The 24958-nt window shown below is 34.0% G+C and overlaps 1 protein-coding gene across 2 annotated transcripts in view; it reads right to left on the reverse strand.

The window, feature by feature from the left end:
* Positions 1–542: 542 nt before the first annotated feature.
* The window catches only part of LOC140743282 (uncharacterized), a 101349-nt gene continuing 76933 nt past the window's right edge, over positions 543–24958 (reverse strand). For both annotated transcript variants that reach the window (XM_073074442.1, XM_073074443.1), the window contains exons 3-6: positions 19731–21005; positions 17366–17531; positions 16892–17090; positions 543–7606 (exon numbers count right to left, since the gene is read on the reverse strand). In XM_073074442.1, coding sequence (XP_072930543.1) covers positions 7489–7606; positions 16892–17090; positions 17366–17531; positions 19731–21005 — 1758 coding nt within the window. In that variant the 3' untranslated portion in view covers positions 543–7488. The remainder of the gene's footprint in view (positions 7607–16891; positions 17091–17365; positions 17532–19730; positions 21006–24958) is intronic.

Consider the following 24958-nt stretch of genomic DNA (forward strand, 5'->3'; position numbering starts at 1 on the left):
TACCTAAATACAATTATGGAGTGCAGTAACACTTTGTAGCATATTTTCAGAGTGAACGTTTATAGCGGAAGTGCTCGCAAAGGCGACCAGTTGGCGACATAATATAATTAACTGAGGCCGCAGTTAGTAAAATGTAGTGTGCAGCGAGCCTTATATCGAATAAGTTAATGATCAAATCATGCGAATTATGCTTTTAATTTGCAGAGCAATCGCTTATGCTATATCGAACAAATTGGCTACCATATGACTTGATCATTTTATGAACGTAAGAGCAAAGAATACCCTAGTTCAGTACTGCTAATTGGAAAAGTGGGTTCTATTTACAACATCATTAATATTCGAAGTACGGATGACTTCAACCTGAATTAATTGTAGTAGTCATATTGGAAATATGGCGATTATTTTGATATGTTAACTATTCTATAATTCAATTGTGTTTACTTGTTCACTTGTTCGTGTTCACTTTAGTTTTATGTGCAGGAAACCTGTAAATTCTATATCTCATTCTCAGATAGAATTAATGCTAACAGAATTATCCACATCGTATTTGATACACGAAAAATATCATAATGTAGAGGTGTGTTCGTGTGACCGGAGAAGTAAGTTTCATTCATTTCAATCCGTGGTGAGCAAATAGAATAATTGACATAACCTATGCTACGAATTAACATACGACACAGATTGCTCAAGACGGATCGTACGGGGAGTGACGTTCTGCATAATGTAGTTTTAACTCGTTCACGCAGACCTTACTCGTCCTTGTCATATAATCTTTACGAGTAATTAATTTTCACAATGCAAGCACACAGCAAACATAATTTGTAGCTCAGAAGGTTAAAATTCCACAACGACCATTGTCATCTTACTCATCGTAAATCCTTAAAAAACTGCTAATGCTACCATTTCTAATGAATCGTAAGTAGGTACACTCGAGTGTATATTGGGCTATATTAGAATAAGCGTTCCTATACATACGTTACGATTAAGGAATAATAAAGCGTCGTAGATTGCGTGTACGTCATAACCGTTCTCATAATTAGTCTACTTTTGGCAAGAATCCTATTTGTACTGGGTCCTTATTAGTGCTCGGAATTACTGAACGCCGACTGCAGCGCTGTCGACTGAGGTCTAGTGCGGACTTCAGTCGGAAAAACATAAAAATGTTGCTATAAAACACGCTATAAAATTTTAAACATCAATCTTAGGTAAGTACTAATTTGTATTCGTGTAGTTTGTTCAAGTGTGTCTCGTTTGGGGATAAATAAAAATGATAATAAAATGAAATAATTAACAACAAAAAACGTATAAATAATACATAAACATAAAGGGTTTAGGTTCTCCTATGGCCATTGATTTGTTTGTTGTCAATAGTATGTGTTTGTATGTAATGATGATAAGATATAACCACCAGCACGTATCGTGGTAGTTTATTTGAAGACATGTGACGGAGATTTCATTAATAATTCTACAAGTATAATAGTACAACCATCATCAGTCCGGTAGTAGAGGTAAATTCAGATGGGATCGGGGGAGGTGTTTTATTTTTCTTTTCTTTATTTTTTATTATTTTTTAATCCACGGATACTTTATTGAGCATAATATGTCTTCAATAGGTTACATTAAGAAGTAACATAGACGAATAGTACATTACATTGATATTATAATGAAATACTTTAACATCGATCTAACGGCAATAAATAGTGTAGTAAATACCTAATAAGTATGTTATTGAAGTCTCGAGACAAGCGGATCAAGTGCGAACATCTCATCATAAATTGCAACAAACACCGAATACTTTGACTTCTACTCCTATAGTTATAATATATAATAATGCACGTGTAAATACAATTATAATAGGGCAAGAAACTTAACTAGATGTAGTGTCGATTATCCCCTACACCTCACGCCGAGCGCCAAACAGTTGTAAAATCAATTCCTGCGAGTCCATTAGTTAAACAAATTCGGAAAACTCCACGCTCGAATACGATTGATATGTATGCGACAATGTATTTACATAACAATTATAGCTTTGTCAACAAAGTTACATGAGCGTTAAGTGGCGCACAATTACCGACTGTTGTATACAATTACAGATACATTTGTAACATTGCCAGTTAATTGCGATTTTAGGTTGGCTATACAAAATCAATGAAGTTCGCAATAGGATCCGTTTATAGAGATCATCATTTTAATTGAACGAAAAGTCAATGACTTCATCTGAGTGTATCTTTTTCAAAGTGTAAGTGCATCACCATGTTGTATAGTAAATGAGATTCCTTATAAACGCAACCTCTTACATCGTATAAAAATTCACGGAAAAATAACCCTCTATTTTCTCGTGGTGTCATCTTATAAATAAATATACTGAACTCAGTGTACACATACAGTACAACGACATAAGTAACATTATTAAAATGAAGTATGACTGTATGAAAGGATTTCATTTAAATGTTACATAATAAACAAGATACATTATATTGATTCACATACAATCAAAGTACATACATCGATCTACATATTTCTTTTTATATATTACGAAATAAATAGAGCAAAACATATAAAATGCATCAAAATATGATACTAGTTTGTTATATCTACAGACCAGGTGATGTAATTTTAATGGTTATATTTTAGCAAAGCCTACAGAAATAGATTACGATAATCTATTTCCAAAATAATTGCGCACGACGCGTATTTATAATGATCGCTTACAGAGAAAATCGCAATTGAGTATTTACATTTTGGTCTCGTATATACCTATTATTTGTGATCCAATAGTGTAGTCATTAGGTTAATTAGATGGGGTGATATGTCTCGTACAGTAAACGTATTATTAAGTCACGGTGGTGTTTACGCTCTAATAAAGCTAAGTGCTGACAATCGTGTTAATTAAGAAAAAAAAACAATTGAGTTGTTATTTAAAAATTGAAATCAAAAATCTTAATACTACAACTGTTACAGCGCTCAAGACTCTATTACTATCGAAGGGCCACACCCGCCTGCCAAATTCCATAATACTCAATAATGAGTACAATCTAATCTGCAAGTTATGCTTACATTCAAAGCGGTGTGGCAGATCCTTAACTAGATTCATCGTGAATAGTCAGTAAATGCAATCAGTTTTAAGCCCTCCTCATTAAGCTTAACGTGCGATGACCGACGCCGAATAGATAAATTATATATACCATATATGCGTTTGAATCTAATAGTGTTGTAGGCAAAACCCATATCTATAACATCTCTACAAGTCAGTCAAATGGGATATAGGATTTGGCTTCAGGCGTCTATTTCAAAGACATGAAATCGGTATCCCCGACGTAACTCGCAACGCATCATTTGTGCAGATATATAGCGAATCTGCTTTGATTTACTCGAATGTAATATGATATATATATGGGGAGCCTTATTGTGAGATGGGATTACGGTAACACGCCTACAAATTGAAACAACCAATTTCCCTATTATTAACACTCGACACATATTGTACCATCCATTAGATGAAGTCAATGAGAAAGAAATCCCATGTAGTGTACCAGTAATTCCGCTTAACTATTTCAGTGAACAACACTTGAAAAACGTGTATACCGAACACACATAAATATTTTATGTACCTACTGATTATTTGTATTTGGCAAAAAAGTAAGTTAACCGCTGTTAGGTGGTTTTACATAATTGGTTGATTGATTCGTGATTGGTAATTTTATATAAACATAATAGTGTGTATTTTTTAAGATCGAAAACGTAAGTCCAAAATATTCGTAGACCTCTCAGTAGTTTAGATAGCAATAATTTCATTTGGTCTTCCAAATGCGTGACCTTTATTATTTACTGACATATCAACGGGTGTGTTCGAGTAGCATGTGTCATTTGCAGATGCGGAGTTTCCTAGTACAGAAATCAATTACACTCCATAAACTTAAAGGGTGCGCTCTCCGTTTGATGCAACTCAACAGTTCGGTCCGGCGTCGGCCGTCGCCTCACTAAAATACTGATATCATGCATACATATACCGGATACCCCTAGTGTATCGTTATATTAAAATACATTTTTATCTTTGGTGACATAGAAACGAATATAATGCAGCGTGTGGTGAGCACGTGTAAGCTTATACGGACAGAGAAAATAAACAAAACTGATTTTTGAATACTACGAAATGTTTCAGTTCGTTATAATTTTAACAAAAGGAAACCTTTTATTTCTGATGTGATTTGATACCGCACACAAAAATACGCTCGTTGAAAAGCATTGAGTAAAAAGTAAAAATAATGTAAGTTTTAAGGTACCACCGTGCATACAATTCGCTTCTCATTAAATAATGTTTTATTAATATTACGAAACCTTATTACGACGGTTATAATATTAGTATAATTGTACAATAACATCCAGAAGTTCATCACAAACTACAGACAACACTTAATAAGAAAAAATGTTTATAAGTTATGACGAAAACGGAAAACTGGTATCTCTACTTGTAAAGTATAGCATCGGCAGTAAGTATATTAGCACGTTTTAACGCAGAGAATATTATTGATGCCTAGACATGTATGAGGTGAATACTGTAAGCCAGAATGTCTGATGCAGGGCGATACATGATACTATTCTATTACCGGTATATCGGTAAAATAATATTTAATTTATATCCATCATGAAGTCAATTAACTTCATTGTATTTATTGTAAATATGAGTAGATTTATTAGACACATACCTATAACTTGCTTAAGATTTGGCTTTAATTACGTAGTGATTTTTAGTACTTTCCCTGAATAATTAGTTGTATGAAAGCGAAAACTCCCCGTGGAACATAATTACGCCTCGCAAAAGCTAACTCTAAAATAAAAGCTAAGTCTATTATTTATTAGTATCTATTATTTCTAAGTACTTCATTAAATTTGGTGACCAGAGATCAATAGCTTACAGTGAACTAAGCAGTCTTGACGTGTGTATGTATTGTTATTCGTATATTAAAGTTGCTTAAGTAAATTGAACGCAAGTGTCCATAATTATGACGATTATATCTCTCTTACGAGTATGTCTTACACGCGGTCGACACCTATCAAGGAAAGCCTATACTATGTTTTGGGGATGTGGGGACTTTGTATCGCGGTTCTCAACTAGACTGAAATTCCCATCCCTCGGCTCTCGTTTTTGACGTCTTTCATCTTCTTGTTTATTTGTGTCGTATAACAGATTACCGATATATGCCTACGTATAGAATTGTATCTCGTATCTGTGATTGTATTCTAGTACACAAAACATCCGAATATTGAAACGGAATATCGGAAAATAATCGGATTACGCTTGAATCGGAATACCACACAAACAAATGACCCAGTTGGAGGAGCCGTAACATGAGTTTCGATAAATAAAAGCGAAATCCGTTGCATTGGAAGTTCAAAAGGCTTAAAACTTTTGTAAACTGAAAATTTTATATATCTGCATCCAGCGATGAAACTGGGGATTATTTTAGCGCAGGTTCTTATGGGCTTGTGACGTGCCCTGTATTGAATTTAAAATAAAGAATATTCATATTTATGATATTTAAAAAAAATCAATTGATTTCGTAACAGGCAGCTTACTCATATTCACAATTAAATAGGCAGTTTGAAAATACTTTTTACTATTGCCATTGAAATAAGTATGTTTTGTATATAGTCGAGAACATACCAATTTACTGTTCTTAAATTGCACAAAGTCCAAATGTTGTTTTTGTTCAAATATTTCTTTGTATTAATTCCTGCATCAAACAAGCGGCAATATTGTAAAATTGAATCTTCCCGCGAAATTATTCTATGTGATAAACGCACCATTTAAGCACAATTATGGCGTGGCGCATAAACTTATACACCTATTGTCACTACTACATTGCACTTAAGAACACTTTAATAAAACAAATCGTACCTACAAGATCAAAAGAGCGAATAAGTTTGACCCTCGAAGACATCGCAATGTCCATAGCTACTTTGATCAGGCGTTTATTACTTAGGTACATATATAACTGATCAATTTCATTGAGTCTACATTTGAGTACGCTCCAGGCTTACCACGGCTGCAGGGAGATCATTTCAAAAGACTACCGAAATCAAAGCACATCAAAAGTTATTGTTAATTTAGTCAATATTCAATTGGTGACTATTTTGTAGTTAAAAATTTAAATAAAACTACTTTAAACCTTGTTCGAATAACTTATCTAAATTTTACCCTTCAATCCTTCAATTGGAAAGTATTAACGGCATCGAGTCTGTTGATATTCATATAAATTGCAGACATAGCATTATAAATATTGGACAATACAACAGAGATTTTAGGTTGGGTAAAACTTAGGTACAATTAATTGAAATGAATAGAATAAGAACACGGTGTAAGAATCGAAAAAAGAAAAGAACGTCGTAAATTCAAACGGCGACGTTCGTTCATACTTTAATTACACCTATAGAAATATTTATGTATCGTCTTCGATACAAGTAATATTCCCTTTAATCAGCCTTTATCGATACTCGCTACTGAGTCACATCCCACAACTCTGTTCATCTAATGTGCTATACTAACCCCCTGATCAAGCGCGAGATTATAATGAACGATTATGCTTTGAATACGACACTTGTCGGCGTGATATAAGTCACCTGTACCTTCTTACCCAAATTACCCTTATTATAGAGCATATTGTTCTTACTAGTAATGGATTCCTTTTTAGATAACCTTGTTTTAATAAAGGAAAGAAAATTATCGCATTTGAAAATGACTATCTTCTACTGTACGTATGAATCAACTAGCAATGATCAACAATCCCATTTATCAAGTTTGCAAAATATTGTTAAACGAAATTATATTTACAATTGTATCTATTCAGGTGTTAAATATAATAAATAAAGACACACATACATCTGTATAGTTAATGTCATACAAATACCTAGCCAAATTATACTTTCAATAAGGTGAAATAAATTGATAGCCGGTTATTTCACTAATATACCACCTATTTTAAACCACGGCCTACCTTGTGCAACTGATAATCGAAACATAAAATTGCAAACACAAACAAATATAGGAATTACACTTAATTATTAAAATCAAATTATTGCAATTAAAATTATTAATAGTAATCATCATACTCGTATTAAATCCAATAAACACATAAATATTGCACATAAAATAAACATTGAAATTAATTAAAGTGAACTTATCGTACTAACGTCAGTAAATAAAATGTTAATGGGTTATGTGATACTCAACAACTCATTTGTATTCGTCTGATATTTTTAACGATGAAACCTACGGAAATAAACAGCGCAATATTGAGTCTCAAAAATTCCATGCTAGGTATACGAGAGATGCTGTTTACACCAAGGATATTAAATTCTTATCATACGTTAGAATTTCACGAGTTGCATTAAAATAAGCTAACATAAATTTAAACATAAAATGTTTTGGTATTTGTTCTCATGGTGTTTCTAGAGTCTAATCGCTGTCACTACTATCGCTTGGGATTTCTATATTTCTGCGAGAAGTTCTGAATAGTAGTGGGTTGCGCTTAGGTAGTCTAGGAGGCGTCTCGGAAGGGGCAAACTGCTGATCAAATCGCGGCGGACATACTTCAATATCACAAATCTGAAACAATGTATACTTCTACCATTATCCGCAATCGTCAACCAGTTGCTCGCTGCTACTTCTGTTTCCTCTAAGGAAACGATAACTATATAACCGCGTTTCCCAACCTGTGGTCCGCGGACCCCTGGGGGTCCGCGAGTATATGTATGGGGGACCGCGGTGTCATCTCTGGACCATACATAAATCGCTCATTAACTGCAAAAGGGTCGCAAACGAAAAATCAGCAAACCAGTTTTATTAGAAAAATGTGATCAAGCACAAGATAATATAAAAAATTAAAAAAATATGCATCCAATGATGAAAAAAAAAAATACATAAATTGGTTTTTCAAATTTTGTTTTAGCTCTCCTGTAAAAAATGTATCTGTAATAACTAAAATATATACCTAATTCGTCTTTTTTTAAGGGGGTTCGTGAAAACTGTGCTTGATTTGCTAAGGGTCCGTGGGCTGAAAAAGGCTGGGAAACGCTGCTATATAATGACTGCTATATATAAGACAGGAAAATGCAGACACATCAAAATAATGCAGACACAGCAGAGAAATACATACATATAAACGACATTCGTAGAATCGAGCATAGATGAAAGTAACAACAAACTGATGAGAAATTCAGCCTTTCACGCGCATACGTCATGTAAATTTTTGACTTAATAAATAGATAGAAAACACTCGATTTCTCAGACACTTAAATTTGTTAATAACTTTTTCAAGACACTGCAGTTATCGTCTATTTGCCAACTAACTTACTGTCATTCAAGGGGATATGTCCAACATTAAGACAGTAATCGTTGATGCAACATTGTATGCAGATTTATCAAAGCGAGTGAAGAACACATATACACAGATTTCCAGCATTCCATGCAAACGTTGTATGAAATACCGGAACCCATTACATGTCCAATTCTACGAATGAATTACAGCGTAATATGGCGACTGAGGCATGACATTATCTTTCATTATGCAAGTCAATGTCAAGCGAACGAGCAATCTTTATTATTGAATAATGATCAATAGTCGTTCGTTTTGATGTAGACTAAAAATATTAGTAAATGACATTATTATATTAGATTCTTAATGGCGTCGATTTATCTTCAACGCGGATAGTTCTTCATCTCATCCATTGTACTAAAATTGTAAAAAATGAATATAATACTAGCCAATAGCCCGAATCTTTAATAATTAGTTTGTTTTTTGCAGTGGTGAGTTAGAGTTCTAGTTAAAATGTTGTGTTAAAATATTAATTTCTTATCCAAGTACATGTTTTCACCGCTTGTTAACATAAAAATATATTACATTAATTTAACCCTTTCATTATTACTTTCAAAATACATGACGAAAGCAATGTCCTTCCGCAATAAATAATTTTATGGCATTATGAAACAATAAATACTATGCCGCAAATGTTTTGTATGAAAGACTATTATAAATATTATATTTTTGGTTAAATTACGCAAATCAACTGCTTACATTTCTATTGAACTAGGGACAAAGGTTGTTAAATGAAAAAAATAATGAATACTTTTGTAGCGCCAATCAGTTCTGCAATTTTGTCAATTAACCTCTATCAATTTGACCTCCGATCCCCATAATAATATAACATCATGTCAACAACACCAACACAAAACCGAGGTTCCGAAGAATTTTATTCAACATTTTTTTAGGTTTTTTTCATGCTTAATTGTTATTTATGTTTATGTTTGTATATGTAATTTGTAATTTTTGTTTGACACTGTTTGTTCACGTGTAATTTTTGTTTGACACTGAAACTACAATTATATACTTATAATAACATATTCAATAATTGACTTTACCCTGTCTTTGCTTTTCAGTCGCCTGGGGATTTTTTGACGCCCTATTTCATTCACAAATTATCTAACTGTCGTTCATTAAGACTCGTTCACGTCATCGGTAAATCGTGTACGTAGCATTTCATTTACGAGAACCGCTTCAGGTCAATGTAGGGTCGATAAAGTTCATAACTTTCATACTACATAAAACGATGTTTGACAGTAATGAATGGGGATTGGAATAAGTGGAAATTTTAAGTGCCCTCACATACGATGTTCACGTCATTTTTTAAATAGGCGTATCTTCATGTGCGGTTATGAAAAATAAATAGAGAAAAACGCTATTCCGCTGTCTGCTTTGTTAAAATTGTTGGGGGAATGAAGAGTTTGACGCCCGTCGTCATCTGTATTCAAATTAGGCTTAACGATAAGTGAACAAGTCATTTTGTTGTTCGTTATAGCATTGGCCTGAACTAATTTTTTCGACTGACTTCTCGATTCTCTATTTTCCACATCGATTATCAGAAATGACGTGTTTAATGAACTGTAAAGAGTTTCAGTTAAAAGAAAAAGTTCTATTTATACAATCAGACATCTTTACAAATAAAATGTATGATTTTTAAATTATATAATATTACACCAAATTTATCCTATTATTGTTTGGTTGTTAACTGTATACCTAAATCATAATGGATTAATTAATTGCCAATTAATTAGTCTCTAATTTGGATTTGTACTACAGATATACCACACTCAACCGACTGTCACTTTGTTCATTGGCTTCCAATGAAACAATTTAAGCAACCCTTTAAATTATTATTTTTTTGCACTTTTGATTTATTTCATGAGACTTATATTGTCGTTTGTCAAATGTATGAAACACATAAAAAATAGGGCATAATATTATTTTAAAACGTCAGTAGATTTTGTCGTTTGGCGTCTTGCGTAGTAAAAACTTGTAAATACACGCGAAAGTGTCCCACGACATCCCTAAAACCCTTCTACTACAATTTAGGGCTAGTGATCTTGTGTTACTAAAAGATTAAATTTAAATGTAGCCGCGGTTTGCGTACCAAGGCAGCAGCAATTTTGAATTGCTAATTGAAAATAGCATATCTTTGAGATTGAGTCAGCATAGCGCAACAAAATTTAAACTCAATAGAACTTTACGGAAATTCCTATATTGTTTTGAATAACCATTCAAAGTTTACCTTAATTGGACCGTCGGTTTTTACATAATAAATGCAGGAGCAACTGCATAACAAATTTATAAATTATGATCTGTTATTTACAAAATGACTATCCGTAGGCGACGGAAAGAGGGTTAAGTCTTTGAGTGTATATACATTATAGATGTGTATATTTCTTTAAGCATAGACTTTTTATAGCATAGGTCTACACGACTATATGGATTTTAACTTTTTTCTACTTCTTGTGTTTTCATTTCACATGTTTTATGTGGCTTGTTTTTTTTGGTCTTTGGTTGTGTCTATGTCTCTGGCTGAAGGTGTCTTAAAATGTTGTTTCATTTATTTACAATGAGTTTTTTAAACATAATAATAAATTGAATATTTATTGCTTTAGTATGTAATTGTTTTTTTAACGTTTGAGAAATTTGGCTGTGTATTATAAAGTATTTGTCTAACAGATAAGTTATTTACTACAAACGAAAATGTAAAAGCAATTCGATACAATAGCTCTCAGAAGCCGTAGCACTTCTGCAGACACCCAATTCACTGGACAAGGAGCTGGCACTCCAAGTCCAGTGAATTAAGTTTTGATTTCCTGAAAAGTTTATTTCATATTCGGCCAAATATCCCGGAACTAAAACATTTCAACTGCGCTCCAAAGTTCTAGAGTGCGCCAACCCTGAGAGTTTATCATTCAGTTTTCTTTGTGCCCGCCGAACGATATCATCATTATTCAATACTAAGAGGAATCGCTGCAGCGTTTGAAAAATATGAAATTCAATACTGTTAGAAAATAGCCAATTAATAGCGGGAGGGAAAACAGACACATCGAGTGGGTGGAAATTATTCTTCGTAAACGTATTCCTTGAATACCACTTTTGTTACTCTCATTATTCAGGGCATTTCAATTGCGAGCTCTACTCGTGATACGGAATATGTTAAGCCGGCTAATTGAAAACACTCGTATCCTCGTATGAACTCTATAATTCTATTATTTATATCTTACATTTTCTTTGTTTGCATATGATTATTTTTATGTTTTGTGTGCCTGCGCTTAACGTTCCCTTTGAAGTGTATAAAATTGTTTCAACAGTAGGTTACGCTAAAAGTTTGAAAATTGACAATATTACGAAAAACTATTTTTAATGCATTTTACGTCGAAGATTTTACGTTTTAAATATTGTGTTCTCGGAAATTTTCATTGGAACATAGGTTGTTTTGTACGTTATCAAATTAGTGAGCAAAAATTATGTTTTAAGTCTTTACTATTGTGTCCCTTAGCTGACATAGTTATCGACAAGTTTGCGAGAATTTCGCGAGTACTATCTGCCACACATTGCGCCTCTGCCCGTAACTGCAATGTGGTGAACGTGTGTGTGCAATGACGCGTTCCGTACTAATTAGCTACCCTCCACAAACGAGAACTCTTTGTGTTACAAATGTCGTTGCAGTGGTACGTAAGTTAGGGCCAATTTGGGAGGCCGGCACGACGACATGCATTGTCGCCGAATTAACCGAAATCGACATAGTCCAAGATCCCCAGAAATATTCTCACGAATAAAATGTATGGGATAAGTATTGTTAGTACTCAATTTCATCATAACCTGGCATACACATAATCTGGTGTAATTGTCGCACGGACTCATACAAATTTAACGAATAATATCCACGTAGACAAATTTATAAAATTATTTATATAAAATGGTACTTTCATACTGAGTACACTGTACGGAGGGACAGGACGGATATTACGGGCAAAGTAGCTTTTGTATGCTTTTAATGTTGTCTATTGTATACGACGAAATACGAATAAAAAGTACAGACGAAGTTAAAATTACAAGCGCATGAACACAAAAAGGCTTTAGTTTCGTTTTAAATTGCCGATTCAAATAAAATGCACACACAATTACTAAGTTTGAATAGATTTAAACTTTTGCATTGATGATATAAATACCTTGAATAATGAGAAATTACTATAAAAACTTTTTCGTAACGCTTTCTTTTTTAAAAACATATTAAGCACCTTGTTCAAAGGATAGAGATACGTTTCATCAACTGAGAATCTGGTATACGGAATGTATTTGAGATTGTCAGCTGATTAATTCAACGTCGAGAATGCGACGTAATGCGTCCGTACAGGTCTTGAGAGTCATTCATAATTTTTCATTTTCATTTATACCTTTAGCGATAGACGAACTGTCGATTTAGCCTAGTGCGTGCGATAATTAAACACATATTAGACAGACGAACATATAGCTGAATATATAGACATCGATACAACTACTTACACGACATTTATAAAAAAACGAGACTTACCTGGTATTCAACTTCAAGTGGACACTTAAACTAACACAAAATATGGTAATGATGTAAAAATGGAAATATGTTATATAAATAATTTTGCAGGGGATGACATTATAAGGTAAAAGCGAGTTTAAAAAAAATGTAACGGTTATTCAAACTATTACTACAGCGTACTAGATAATTAAACCTCAAAATTGTGAAACGATCAAAGTTGTATACACGTTATTTTAGAAATAAATAATTCGCGAGTACCATATGAAATTATTAGGTATAAGGATTTCATCATTTTTGAAGTTAGAAAACATAGACGAAAAATAATACAACACTTAGAAATAAAGGTATAAATATTGACAAAGAGGACCCTACGACAGGGGAAGAGGCAAAATTGCAATAGTCGCAGCCGCAGGCGCCAGGCGAACAATCAGCAGAAATTATTTAGAGGATGATCTACACATCAATAAGATTAGACACTGTCTAACTAACCTCAGGGTAATCGCCGCGGTACCGATTCGCCCGAATCGGGTTGGGCAACAGACAGCTAGATGAATAATGAAAGCGTTAAGATTTTACAATATATGAATATGGCGGTTCACGTCAAGGCTGGTCTGTTGCCCACCGTGGTGGGCGCCCTTAAGGTCTACCTGCTTTATGAACCTAAGTATTTATTACCCAAATGTGTGATAGAATATGGGCTTGTGCCCACCATAGTGAACAAGTACTTTTCAGGTTCGAACTGGCCTTTATAAGGTGTCGGAGGGAGCATTCAAACACAATACAATTATGATTACGTTCATTTCAATTTAAAGAGTTACTTATCATTATGCTAAATTAATTAATTTATTACACTATGTAACATTTGGAACTGTCACACACTATGAAGATAAATAACATACTTATATTGCCTCAAGTTACATTAAAAACACGCATTAAAAACAATGCATTTTGCCTGCCTTGTAAATGAGTACTGTACCTGTAATATCGCCATAGTATCGTAATACATTAATATCTAATGCATTATTTTAGAACTTTAACACAGATATATTAATACATAAAATTGGGTTATATTTACTCACTCCCTCCAGTTCGGATACCTAAATTTGTAGTGAAGATGACAATGAACGGATGAGAATGAGTTTGATGACTATTGACCTGGGTGAAATAATAAATGATAATAATAAAGTAACCTTCCTTGTTGTAGGACCTTTTTCGATAAGAAGACATCTGGAGCCTGTTGATGGTACCTACTCGTACATTCCTTTACTGAAGGAAACACCAGTACCAAATCCAAATACGACCTGGAATCTTCTTCAGCGGTGACTGCTCTCCAGGGATCACCGTCGAATAAAAGCTAACAACTAAATATAATACGACCCATCAACATTATCGCCTGTGATATCCGTTTACCGCCACCTTTGTTTATCGCGTTGTAATAACATATTATAATCAATTTTAGTGTCTTAGATTTATGAACGTATTTCGTTATTCTAAAAAATGTTTTTATTCAGATGTTCCTGTTAGATGTGAAAAAAATGACTACTATTGGATTAAATACGAATAAAATTCGTTGCAAGAAGGAACCAATAAGTCGATAATGAACAAAGAAAAAAACTAGTTATTATTGACTATTTCATCAGTTTTTCTTATTACGATTGTAATCATAATATTTCATCATCACTGTCTGAGAGTAATTTACATAACGTGTGGTGTTCGTGGCAGAATTATTACTACTACCATCTCTGCGATGACTGCTTCTAGAATTTCGGGCGAAATATCCATTGGAAGTCCGTCCTTATTTATATTGCAAAAACAATATCTCTTTGCCTTTAGCTTTAGATTTTGAGTTATTTTCAAACACAAATACAAATACTTCACGTTGACTTTTCCATCGCTTTGGTGCTTTTATTGATAGTTTAGTCTTATATTTACTAATAGCAGAAGTACATTTCTAGTTTCACCAAAGGAAACAAAACGTATTTTTTAAGTGAGCTTCGTTTTAGTTTAATATATTTTCATTTAGTGATTTTTCCTATCGCCAGTTGAGACCAAAAATCAACTATTCGTATTCCGTTTAACTCTGAACCAAATATTTATTTTCATGGTTCACTGGACATTCGAAATATGCAAAACGACACTTGTTGATCTAGTCTGTCAAATTTATCCCGTACTGATATATCTTTTTTAATTAATATAACTTTTGTAACAAAAAATACTGTTCTTTATTTCGACAATTTCACAACAACATTGCCTCATATACTTACGTGATAAATATTACTTTTATAGAACTGAGGATCAAGGAAAAATGCGTTTATATAGAAACGTGTAGAATGCCTATGTGTTTATTTTTAATGAATACTTTTTCTTTTAGGTTATGAAGTAGCCAGTTTTTGAGATAAACTTAGGTGGCGATAAAGTATTACCGACCATATATGAACAAAAAGATCAATAGACGAAATGATGACGTTGACAGAATCAGCTTAACATCCATTCGCTCCACTCGGCTGCAAAACTTAACCCTGGTAACATCTGAAGTCTGGATCCAAGCGTTGATCTCGTAGGTCACGAAGCCAATTAGGAAAAATAAGTAAAAAATACAGTGTAAACTAAAAAAAAGTAAAATTGATGTGCTTAATGAATTTGTGATTAGTGGTGATACTGATAATGCATATGTAATTGAACCAAATATGTAATTGAACCAAAACGTTACCATAGAAAACTATATAATACTATGGAAGTGAAACATATTTGTGTTAGTATGAAAATATCATATCAAATCCTTCTGAATGTTTAAGATCTGCCCATTTCTATGATTATTTTTCTTTTTTGATTTTGCGCTTTAGTGATTATTTATATTTATAAACTTTTTCGATGTTTTAGGTGTTATTCGATTCCATGCAAACCAAAACACTGACTTTTAGTTTCACGTGCCTTTAAACATTAATTTTGCCTTCTAAAATCACTTTTACACTAACACTACACTCATTAATTTTAAAGATATTTCTTTTTCTAAGTCTTCTTTTTAAATCCGTGGTAACCATAATGCCGATAGCTCCAACATTCATTTTAATATACACTGCGTTTGTTGAAACTTAATCCTCTGCAATACCATATAATACCTTGTTAGTAAGGGAGCTTAGCACAATGCTTTGTAATTTTTTTTAATCTGCAATGTTCTGCCATTTTTCATAAATATAAATATATATAAATATTAGATTTAATTACTTTAAAAATATTATCTGTAAGTTCAAATTTATCCAAGATTCTATATCTAGTACTATTATATTTTCTGTTGTTCCAATGTCCTCTTTTGATTTGGTCCATAGTAATATTTTTTTTTCTGTAAACCATGCAGATTTTCTTGTATAATGACACTTATTTTCTGATAAAGGAAGTCACGTCGGTATGTAACCATCTAGGTAATCCAAATCTATGACGATTCCAAATTACTCAAAAAGTAAAGGTAAAATTGTTATATCAGGGATTTTATGTGAAGACCCTCCGGCACATTCGGTATTTGTCACCCAACGTCTGACTCATCCAATATTGTCTGTCCGATGACCTGGCATACGATTTCTGTCATTCTGCATTCGAGATGTAGTTGTGTAGCATCCAATATCGCTGTACGAGTATAATTATAAAGTGCAAGGTGCGAAAGGTTCATTGCGTTGAAAAATGTAATACTTTTGAATTGAACACTTGTATTAAATACACTCTCAATTTCATTTCATTTCAATTTCACACTAATATACTCGTATTTTAAATTATTTTCACATTCGTCGATATTGACAAAACTCAAAAAAAAAGACATACTCGTATCACGTATCACGGACAAAAATTGTATTAAATCCTTATTCTCGTATTTAATTTCGAATTCTATCTGTAACTCGACATTGGGCATTTAATGTAACGCGCTAGTTTCACTCCTAGAAATAATTTTCTATAGCCGTTTCGAGATGAGAGATGAGTTTAATGGTTAGATGCTTTGTGTGTCGACGTCGATATTTACCTGCACATGTGTTGCAGACTCTGTATGCGTTTGAACCTCGACACCGGGTAGAGGAGCTGCACTCGCACGGGGCCGAGCATCGGGCGCAGGTTCAGGAAGAACAGGTAGCGGCCGCTGCGAGATGTCTCCACAGCGTTCTCGATGAACTCCACTATCGTCTGCGCTTTGAACATCGTGCACCCGCCGAAACAGAAGTTGCCTGTCCGGACAAACATGGTTAGGTTAGGTTAGGTTGGTAAACCCATATGTGGCGACTTAGGCTTTACATTCAGAAAAAAAGGTTAGATTGTAATCCATTCTACATTTTATATTATACTGATAGTTCTTGATTTTGATTTGATCATTAAGGACAGCAACATACTTGGGGTAAATTTGAAAGCTGTTATTATGTGATTGCTATTAATTGAAGATGTTCATGGAGATAGTGATCAGCCTGTCTGCGTGAGTCAACTGAAAAGAGGAATTTTCACTTACCCTGGTCATGTTCGATCCTGACATGCCTGAGACCGTTCAGCTTGAAAGTGAGCGTGAAGATGTAGTGGTCATCGCTGCTGTCCCGCACAATAAACGACCCGTCTGGTTCGTTGGAGAGGACCTTCTCGGCGGCCTCCACTGATATTGGACCCCAATACCAGCCGTACTAAGAAAATAACGATAATTAAAAACAAAAAAAAATAGTTTATAGAAACTTATAGTTCTAACGTTAGACTCATACATTTTCAAAATGATACAAACTCAATTGTATTAAATACTCCATGTAGGTTTGCTCACGATTTTGCCTCCAACATTTCAGTAAATTGTGTAAGGTATCTATTAATTTAATAAAAGTCAATTCAGGATGAACAATAAACAGCGTATTAGAATAGATAATAGATTATTACGTGACTTTGTAATTCTGAACAGCTGTAATCTCAGCTGCAATCAAGCTGAATACTATTGACATGTGGCTAAACTATTATGTGTTAATCTCATACATTATTTTAATGGCAGATCCTTGAGATATTCTTTAAAGAAAAACAAGTAACTACATCATCTCAGTCATGCATTCACCATTCATTCGCATATTTTGAATGCTTTTAATTCGAATAAGGTGTCTCATCCATACGTAAGACTAGAGGCTTCTTTTTGTATAAAATTCAAAATCCTGGGCGACCGAGCCTCGTTAGCTATTCATTAGTCGCTCCTATAAATTTAAATGTCTTTATTCATTCTACACGTTTTTATGTTACTCCAGATATAAATTATGACAGTTAATATGATCCCCTGACATGGTGAAATAACTTCGTCGATTTTTGTGAATTCGATTTTATTATTATATCTTTTTAGATATACTTGGCACGTAAAACATTGCCTAAACGCAAAATTTTAGGCTATTTACAAAAAATAGGATTTCGAAATATGGCTCGTATTTATATCTATTATTGTAATTTGCTCATAATCGAAACTTAAAAATATTTAAAAAAACGAATAGCCTTTTTACGATAGAAATTATAGTCCTGCCATGAACCCCAAACAAATGTAAATACGTTTAAGTTTTATTCACAACTTTAAATTTATTTTACTAATACAAGATTGAATATAAAATGAATAAACATAGTAGCCTGTATGGACTGTAGGCTAATATGTCACAACGGCCTAGATTTAATCTGAGGCGATGACAATGTGAATGAAAAATATCATATGTTTAATTAAGGCACGTAACTAATATTTACATATTAAACTAGCATTTACCCGCGACTTTGTATTCTCTATGTTATCCCGTTTTGGGTGAAATTTGCAGAAAATCTTTATAATAATTATAGTTCAAAAAACTAAAAAACACGCTTTTATGATAAAATCAACTAAAAAGTAGAAAATAATTTTCAATCTAAGAATCAATTAAGGAACAGTAAATAGTATAATTGTGGAAAAAGTGTGGGGTGCTTTTCGAACCTGATAAATGGAGCACCCCACACTTTTTCCACAATTATACTATTTACTGTTCCTTAATTGATTCTTAGATTGAAAATTATTTTCTACTTTTTAGTTGATTTTATCATAAAAGCGTGTTTTTTAGTTTTTTGAACTATAATTATTTATTAATTTTTAGTATTTCTCGTTATAGCGACCACCATGATTCATCGTTTGTAAAAAAATCAAGTGTCTATCTATTACGATTTAAGAGATAAAGCCCAACGACAGACGAACAGACCGCAGAGGGTTTCGTTTTAACCTTTGAGTACGGAATCCTAAAAATCATTCTACAAGAGGGCATTATAGATATGTTTCAGAACATTTGAGTTATAGGGAAATAACATTATTATTTTCTAAACTAAAAATCACGACATAAAAGTTACGCCTATTGAAACTAAATAGCAATAATTATTTGCAATCTAAAGTTGCGATGAACTTTGCTGAAGGTGTTTGAAAAATCTCGCCTCGAAAATCGTTAATCCAGAGGATGTTGATAAGGACAATGGTACAAAACTATTAATTAATGTTTAAAATATTGAATTGTCATCGGTCCTTAATAAGTATGCCAAATTTCGAGTTAATCCGACGTTTTGAAGGGGGTTAAAATCATGTTGAAAGATTCCGTTACATACTAACATACCAACATACATACGTCTGAAGCTAATAAAAGCGTGTTAAAAAGAGGGTTCCCATATAAAGTTCCAAGACCTACAATTGGGTAAATGACAATCTGACAGATAGAACTACTGTTTTGGTTTCTGTTTACTAATAAAGACCACCCGTAACAGTTTTTCTACAATAGCTCTAATCTTCAGATCGGTCTGTTACAATTTTATTATGAATATAGATGTTATGAATGTTAATATACGGATGTGAGAATACTTACGTCCTTAACTTTTTGGATAGACGTGGCGAAATCCGTGACGGTGTCTTCTTCATTGGCAGAACGACGGGCATGGGACGTCTGGGGCGTCTGTGGTAACGGGGGGAGTGCCCTGCGGACAGCCGCCGGCGGAGACTCGCGGCCCACTCGCTCCACGCTGGAACTCTCGCTCGTCCGCCGCCATCGGAACAGATTGCAGAAGCTCTGCTTCAAGTTCATCGAAAGTATACGCATCGTTGACATCTTCACCTTTTGACCCGTTGGCTTCTTTGCTGGCTTCTCGCTCTTATTATCCACTTCAATAATGTTGCAGTCCTTTGGTACGTTCTCTTTATGCTTCTTATTCTTGGCGTTCATTGCCATAGAATTCCTGTTTAGTTTCTTGTGACTGTTATTATTATTCGTTTCGGCGGACCGAGATATTTCAATGCTCTCTTTCAAAAACAAGGCGGTGCCAACAGGTGGGGCAGTATTTTTGTTGTTGATGTCTTTATTATTTTCCTTGTAATTGTGCTTCATATGCACGCCCACATTGGTAACTACGGTGCTATTCTTTTTATTCATAGTGTTCCGGCATTCGGAGTCACTTGAGCTGGAATACAGGGTATGTAAATATTTTCGCATTTCCCTCAAGGTAAGTTGTAAGGAGTCGGTATCAGAATCAGTCACACTCTTCTTAGAAGATGAACTTGGCAGGCTGTGTCTCTTCGTTTTGGTATCTTTATGCCTATTTTCCTTGGGCCTATGTGATCTTTCAAGTGGAGTGTGAGTTGTGCTAATATTCTGGGGAGTGCTTTTCACTCGACGTTTGTTGGTTCTTTGGGGTCTTTTCACTTTTCCCCTGCTGCTATGGCACGGTTGTACCGTATCGATCGGAACCGCGTAAATATCACTATCGAACGGGACATTGTACATGTCAGTAATATCAGATGTTTTGGCGGAGAGCGTATCGTGGGATATAGCTTGCGTTATGAAGCTCGAGTCGTCTGCTTGAAATTGAGTCACTAGTGAGTTATGACTACTGGAAAGGCGCGATGAAAGGGAGTTTCTTGACGAAGGCCTGTTACCCCGACAGGGGCTGAGGTGTAGGAGCCGTGGGCTGGCAAATCGATGATTTAGGCATTGCCTTCTTTCGTATAATGATTCTGGTATTAACTTTCTCGGATATAACGGTGAGACTTGCCTCATACTGATTGGCACCTCGAAGGCTGATTTGTGGGGAGTGGCAAATATTGGCGTGGGTACGACCACAGTCGTACTTGAAAGGACAGGGCTATCCTGTAAGAGATAATATTAATGTCAAAAAACAATTCCAATACACTATAATATTTTAGTTTATAAAAAAAATGTGTTGTTATTCACGATTTGTTAGATGCCAAATAATATATTTGAATAATAATTCATATTTAGTGTATATTCGTATTCAGTAACGTATACGCCTAAATCACTGTAATTTTAATGTACCTACTAGAATATCGTTTTTTATAAAATTTGCAGTATCCAGCAGCTATCTACTGCTACGTCATCTTTAGATATATTCTATAATTTGCTGATGAGTGTACAATCTTAACTTAACTCGAAAAACTAAATTAAAAAAACGTCACTTGCACATTAAATTTTTTTTCTATATTTTTACATCATTAACATTGATAATATCGATATATCTCGATATCGATAATAATAAAATAACCTGGTAACTGTGACCTGATGTTGCTGCTGTTGACGGGAGCTCGGAGTACAATTACAGCTTTCGATGAATATGTTTCTGGCCTCATTTGAATAAGGTTTTAATTTAAATTTTAAAATATTGTGACGTTGGTGACATAATTAACGATTGTTTACCCAATACCTATAGAATAGCTGACACCTGTCAATATAATTGGGTTCAAAGGTATATTTTCGATATGTTATTATTTGTGACTAGCTGAGCCGGCAAACGTTGTACCGCCTCAAAATCTATTTATCGACTATATTTCATACTAGCTGACCCGGCAAACTTTGTACCGCCTCAAAATCTAGTTATGAAATATATTTTATATAAAATATAGCCTATGTTACTCGTGGATAATGCAGCTTTTGAACGGTGAAAGAATTTTTAAAATCGGTACAGTAGTTTTTGAGCCTATTCATTACAATTAAACAAAGTTTTCCTCTTTATAATATTAGTATAGATAAAATATAGCCTATGTTACTCGTGGATAATGTAGCTTTCGAATGGTGAAAGAATTTTTAAAATCGGTACAGTAGTTTTTGGCCCTATTCATTACAAACAAACAAAGTTTTCCTCTTTATAATATTATTATTGTAGATACACCTACAGTAATAGTGAGATATACGTAAAAAGCAGTAGCTTTGAAACGACGAGTTAATCTCAAATACGAAACTACTTTTTTGATCGTACATCTTGTCACGGTGCACGTTGTTAAAAACTTTTAAGTAGGTGTTTTGCTACAACTCGGAGATACGTGTGGCGGTATTGCAAGCGAACATCAAAGAGTTTTACCACCTTTAATGATCGCGTAGCACCAATACAAGTATATAAGGATATGCCAACTTTTAGGAATTTGCGAAAAATACTTATACGTATCACATATACTTATAACTACAACTACTACTACTTATAACTACTTATAACTAAACTATAATCTATGCATGTGATACTTATACGTATCACATACATAGATTATAGTTTAGTTAAGGTATTTGATGGGGTGGCAAGGTTCTTATACTTACACAAGGAGTTTCTTAGTTCTTGGAGGACTCAAGACATCTGTAACTTTGTGTAATATTCTCCTCTTACGTTTACTTAACTGCAGATTTTTATTGGCAGCAGTGACCAGTAAGAATTAAGCTTTTTTTCATAATGTAATAAACATATAAAAAAGCGGAATTAACGTTTAAAAAATTTCCATTTCCCATTACGAAAAGTTGAAGAGTAGACAACTAAACACATCAAATGTATATCGACGTGTAAACATTTACAGTTGCACAAAAGTTGGCAACTCTAATTCGAAAGTGACTCTCTGTTCGAATGGCTGAAGGAAAAGTTTCTAATTGTGTATAAAAAAACATCATAGTCTGCTTCCAGCGGAATATAAAATTGAATACGAACGTTACGGAGGAAAGGACGAAGCAAAAGTTATTTCCGATACAAATCCGCGTGACCTAAACATTAACAGCGTATTTTAACTTTATGTTTCCGATTTAAATAAAGCTGAATTTGCTGGAAGCAAAACGCCAAAAACACGTTACATACCGACTTTTCAAAAAAAAGGAAGAAGCATTGGTCGCGTATGCTTTTTTAAACTTTCTTGCCTATTTGTGCGATTTGGAATATAATGAACATGGACTAAAAATTCATATCCACATTATATACGTAAATCATTATGTTTTGGAATAGCATATTGGATAATATCGGAATTTCGTCTTACAATGAATACACTGTCTTGCTATCGTCGTAGTTGGTTTGTTACTCAATAGTAATTTGGCAGAAAGGACTTGCAATTTCCGAATACACAGCAATACCCCGAGATGTCGATAACTACAGTGACAGCAAACAAGCAAACGGACCCGTTTACCTGTGCCGGGTGTTATCTCTTCAGTTTGGGTTCAGCTATTGAGTTGCAACTGTATTGCTGTTTGTCAATAGGCAATAGCAACATAGCACCATGTCAATAGGCAATAGCACATGTACCTAATTAAACATTGACTACACCTAGTAAGACGTTAGTAATACTCACAGCCCCACAATAGGATTCCCTGTATCGGGTGCTGTGAAAAGACACAAAGACGACACACATAACCAGATCCAGAACTAAAATCTAAATTCATTATTCAGATATCTGTTTAGCGGAACCGAAGCCGGAACCCTTTGCACGTCAGACCGGTATGGTGACCACCACGCGGGTAAGTAACGGCAAAATTGATTTCTATGAAGTAAATTTGTATCTATGTAAGCTAACGTTGCAATGTAAACCATGATTCCCTTTGATGTTTGACTTATATGTACAGAGTTATTATTTTTAATGCTGGATTTTGTGCGCTTTTTACTTTACGCCTAACATTGTAATATATACAGTTCGATTTTTGCATTTTTGTATTACTGCGAAACCCTTTAACCCCATATACGAGTATTAAACGCCACGCCTATTTTTCGGGTAAACTTTTAATACGTTTCGCACGGATTAGAAACGATTTCGGATAGGATTTGATAAAAATGAGTCATCGGCCGTCGGTAATTTTCTCTTAAGAATAATAGATAGATAGATAGATAGATAGATTATTTATTTCAAGAACTTAAGCAACAACAACAAATTATAACACACAATAAACAATGAAATCCAAAAATACATAGGAGTAGTAGAGGTGGCGGAAAATTCACAACGTGGTCGCTCTCATGACACGTGTTGCATTGACAACTCACGAATTTCCGAGCTCCCAGGCGAGACTAGTTGAGTGATAGTTGAAGCGGAAGCCGGCTTGTGAGTCTTCGCGGAAATTTTGGTTACTTTTAGAGTCGTGTCGCATCAAAGAGTTATTAATTTTTAAAACTTAAAAAATGTGTGCGTGTTTAAAATTTTTGTACTACATAGATTTTGTTTTTTTTTTGTACTCATACTTACTTGTAGATAATAAAATTTGAGATCAGAATTGTTCTTACAAACTATCTGTGCGACGAATAATTTGGGTGATAGAGCGTGAAACTCTTTTTCAAAGGTGTTGGCTGAGGCACAAGAGTTGCGACCCCATAAATTAGTATTTAGATCAATATACATCCAAAAAATAAAATTGTTCTCTGACATTTGCAACCCAAATGTAACATTTCAATGGATACAGATAAAACAGCTATTCCGCAATCGCGCGTAGTAACTAAAAAAGTTCCGTGAATTCTCACTCTATTATCATGGGATTATGTTATTTCCACGTGGAATAAAGGTGGGATATCATTTTCCGTATTGAATGTAACACAAGAGGAAACGCCGACAAAAGACTTGATACCGTGTTCAATTAGCTGCATATTATTATACAATGCTTTTAAAACCCAACAACAGCATTCGTACCATGCGCTTTCCTTTGATAATTTTCGAAATTATTTATAATTATTTTACAGCAGGTATGTTTATCATAATAAACTATTTATCCATTAGTCTGCCTTGGAATATTCCAGTTTACAACCAATATAAAGATTAGAATGTGTTTTACTCAGTGATATTGAATTAAAATGTATAGAG

This window comes from Epargyreus clarus, unplaced genomic scaffold (genome assembly GCF_041222505.1).
Source record: "Epargyreus clarus isolate Ecla_fem2 unplaced genomic scaffold, WU_Ecla_fem_2.2 ptg000007l, whole genome shotgun sequence".
In the NCBI taxonomy this organism is placed as follows: domain Eukaryota; kingdom Metazoa; phylum Arthropoda; class Insecta; order Lepidoptera; family Hesperiidae; genus Epargyreus; species Epargyreus clarus.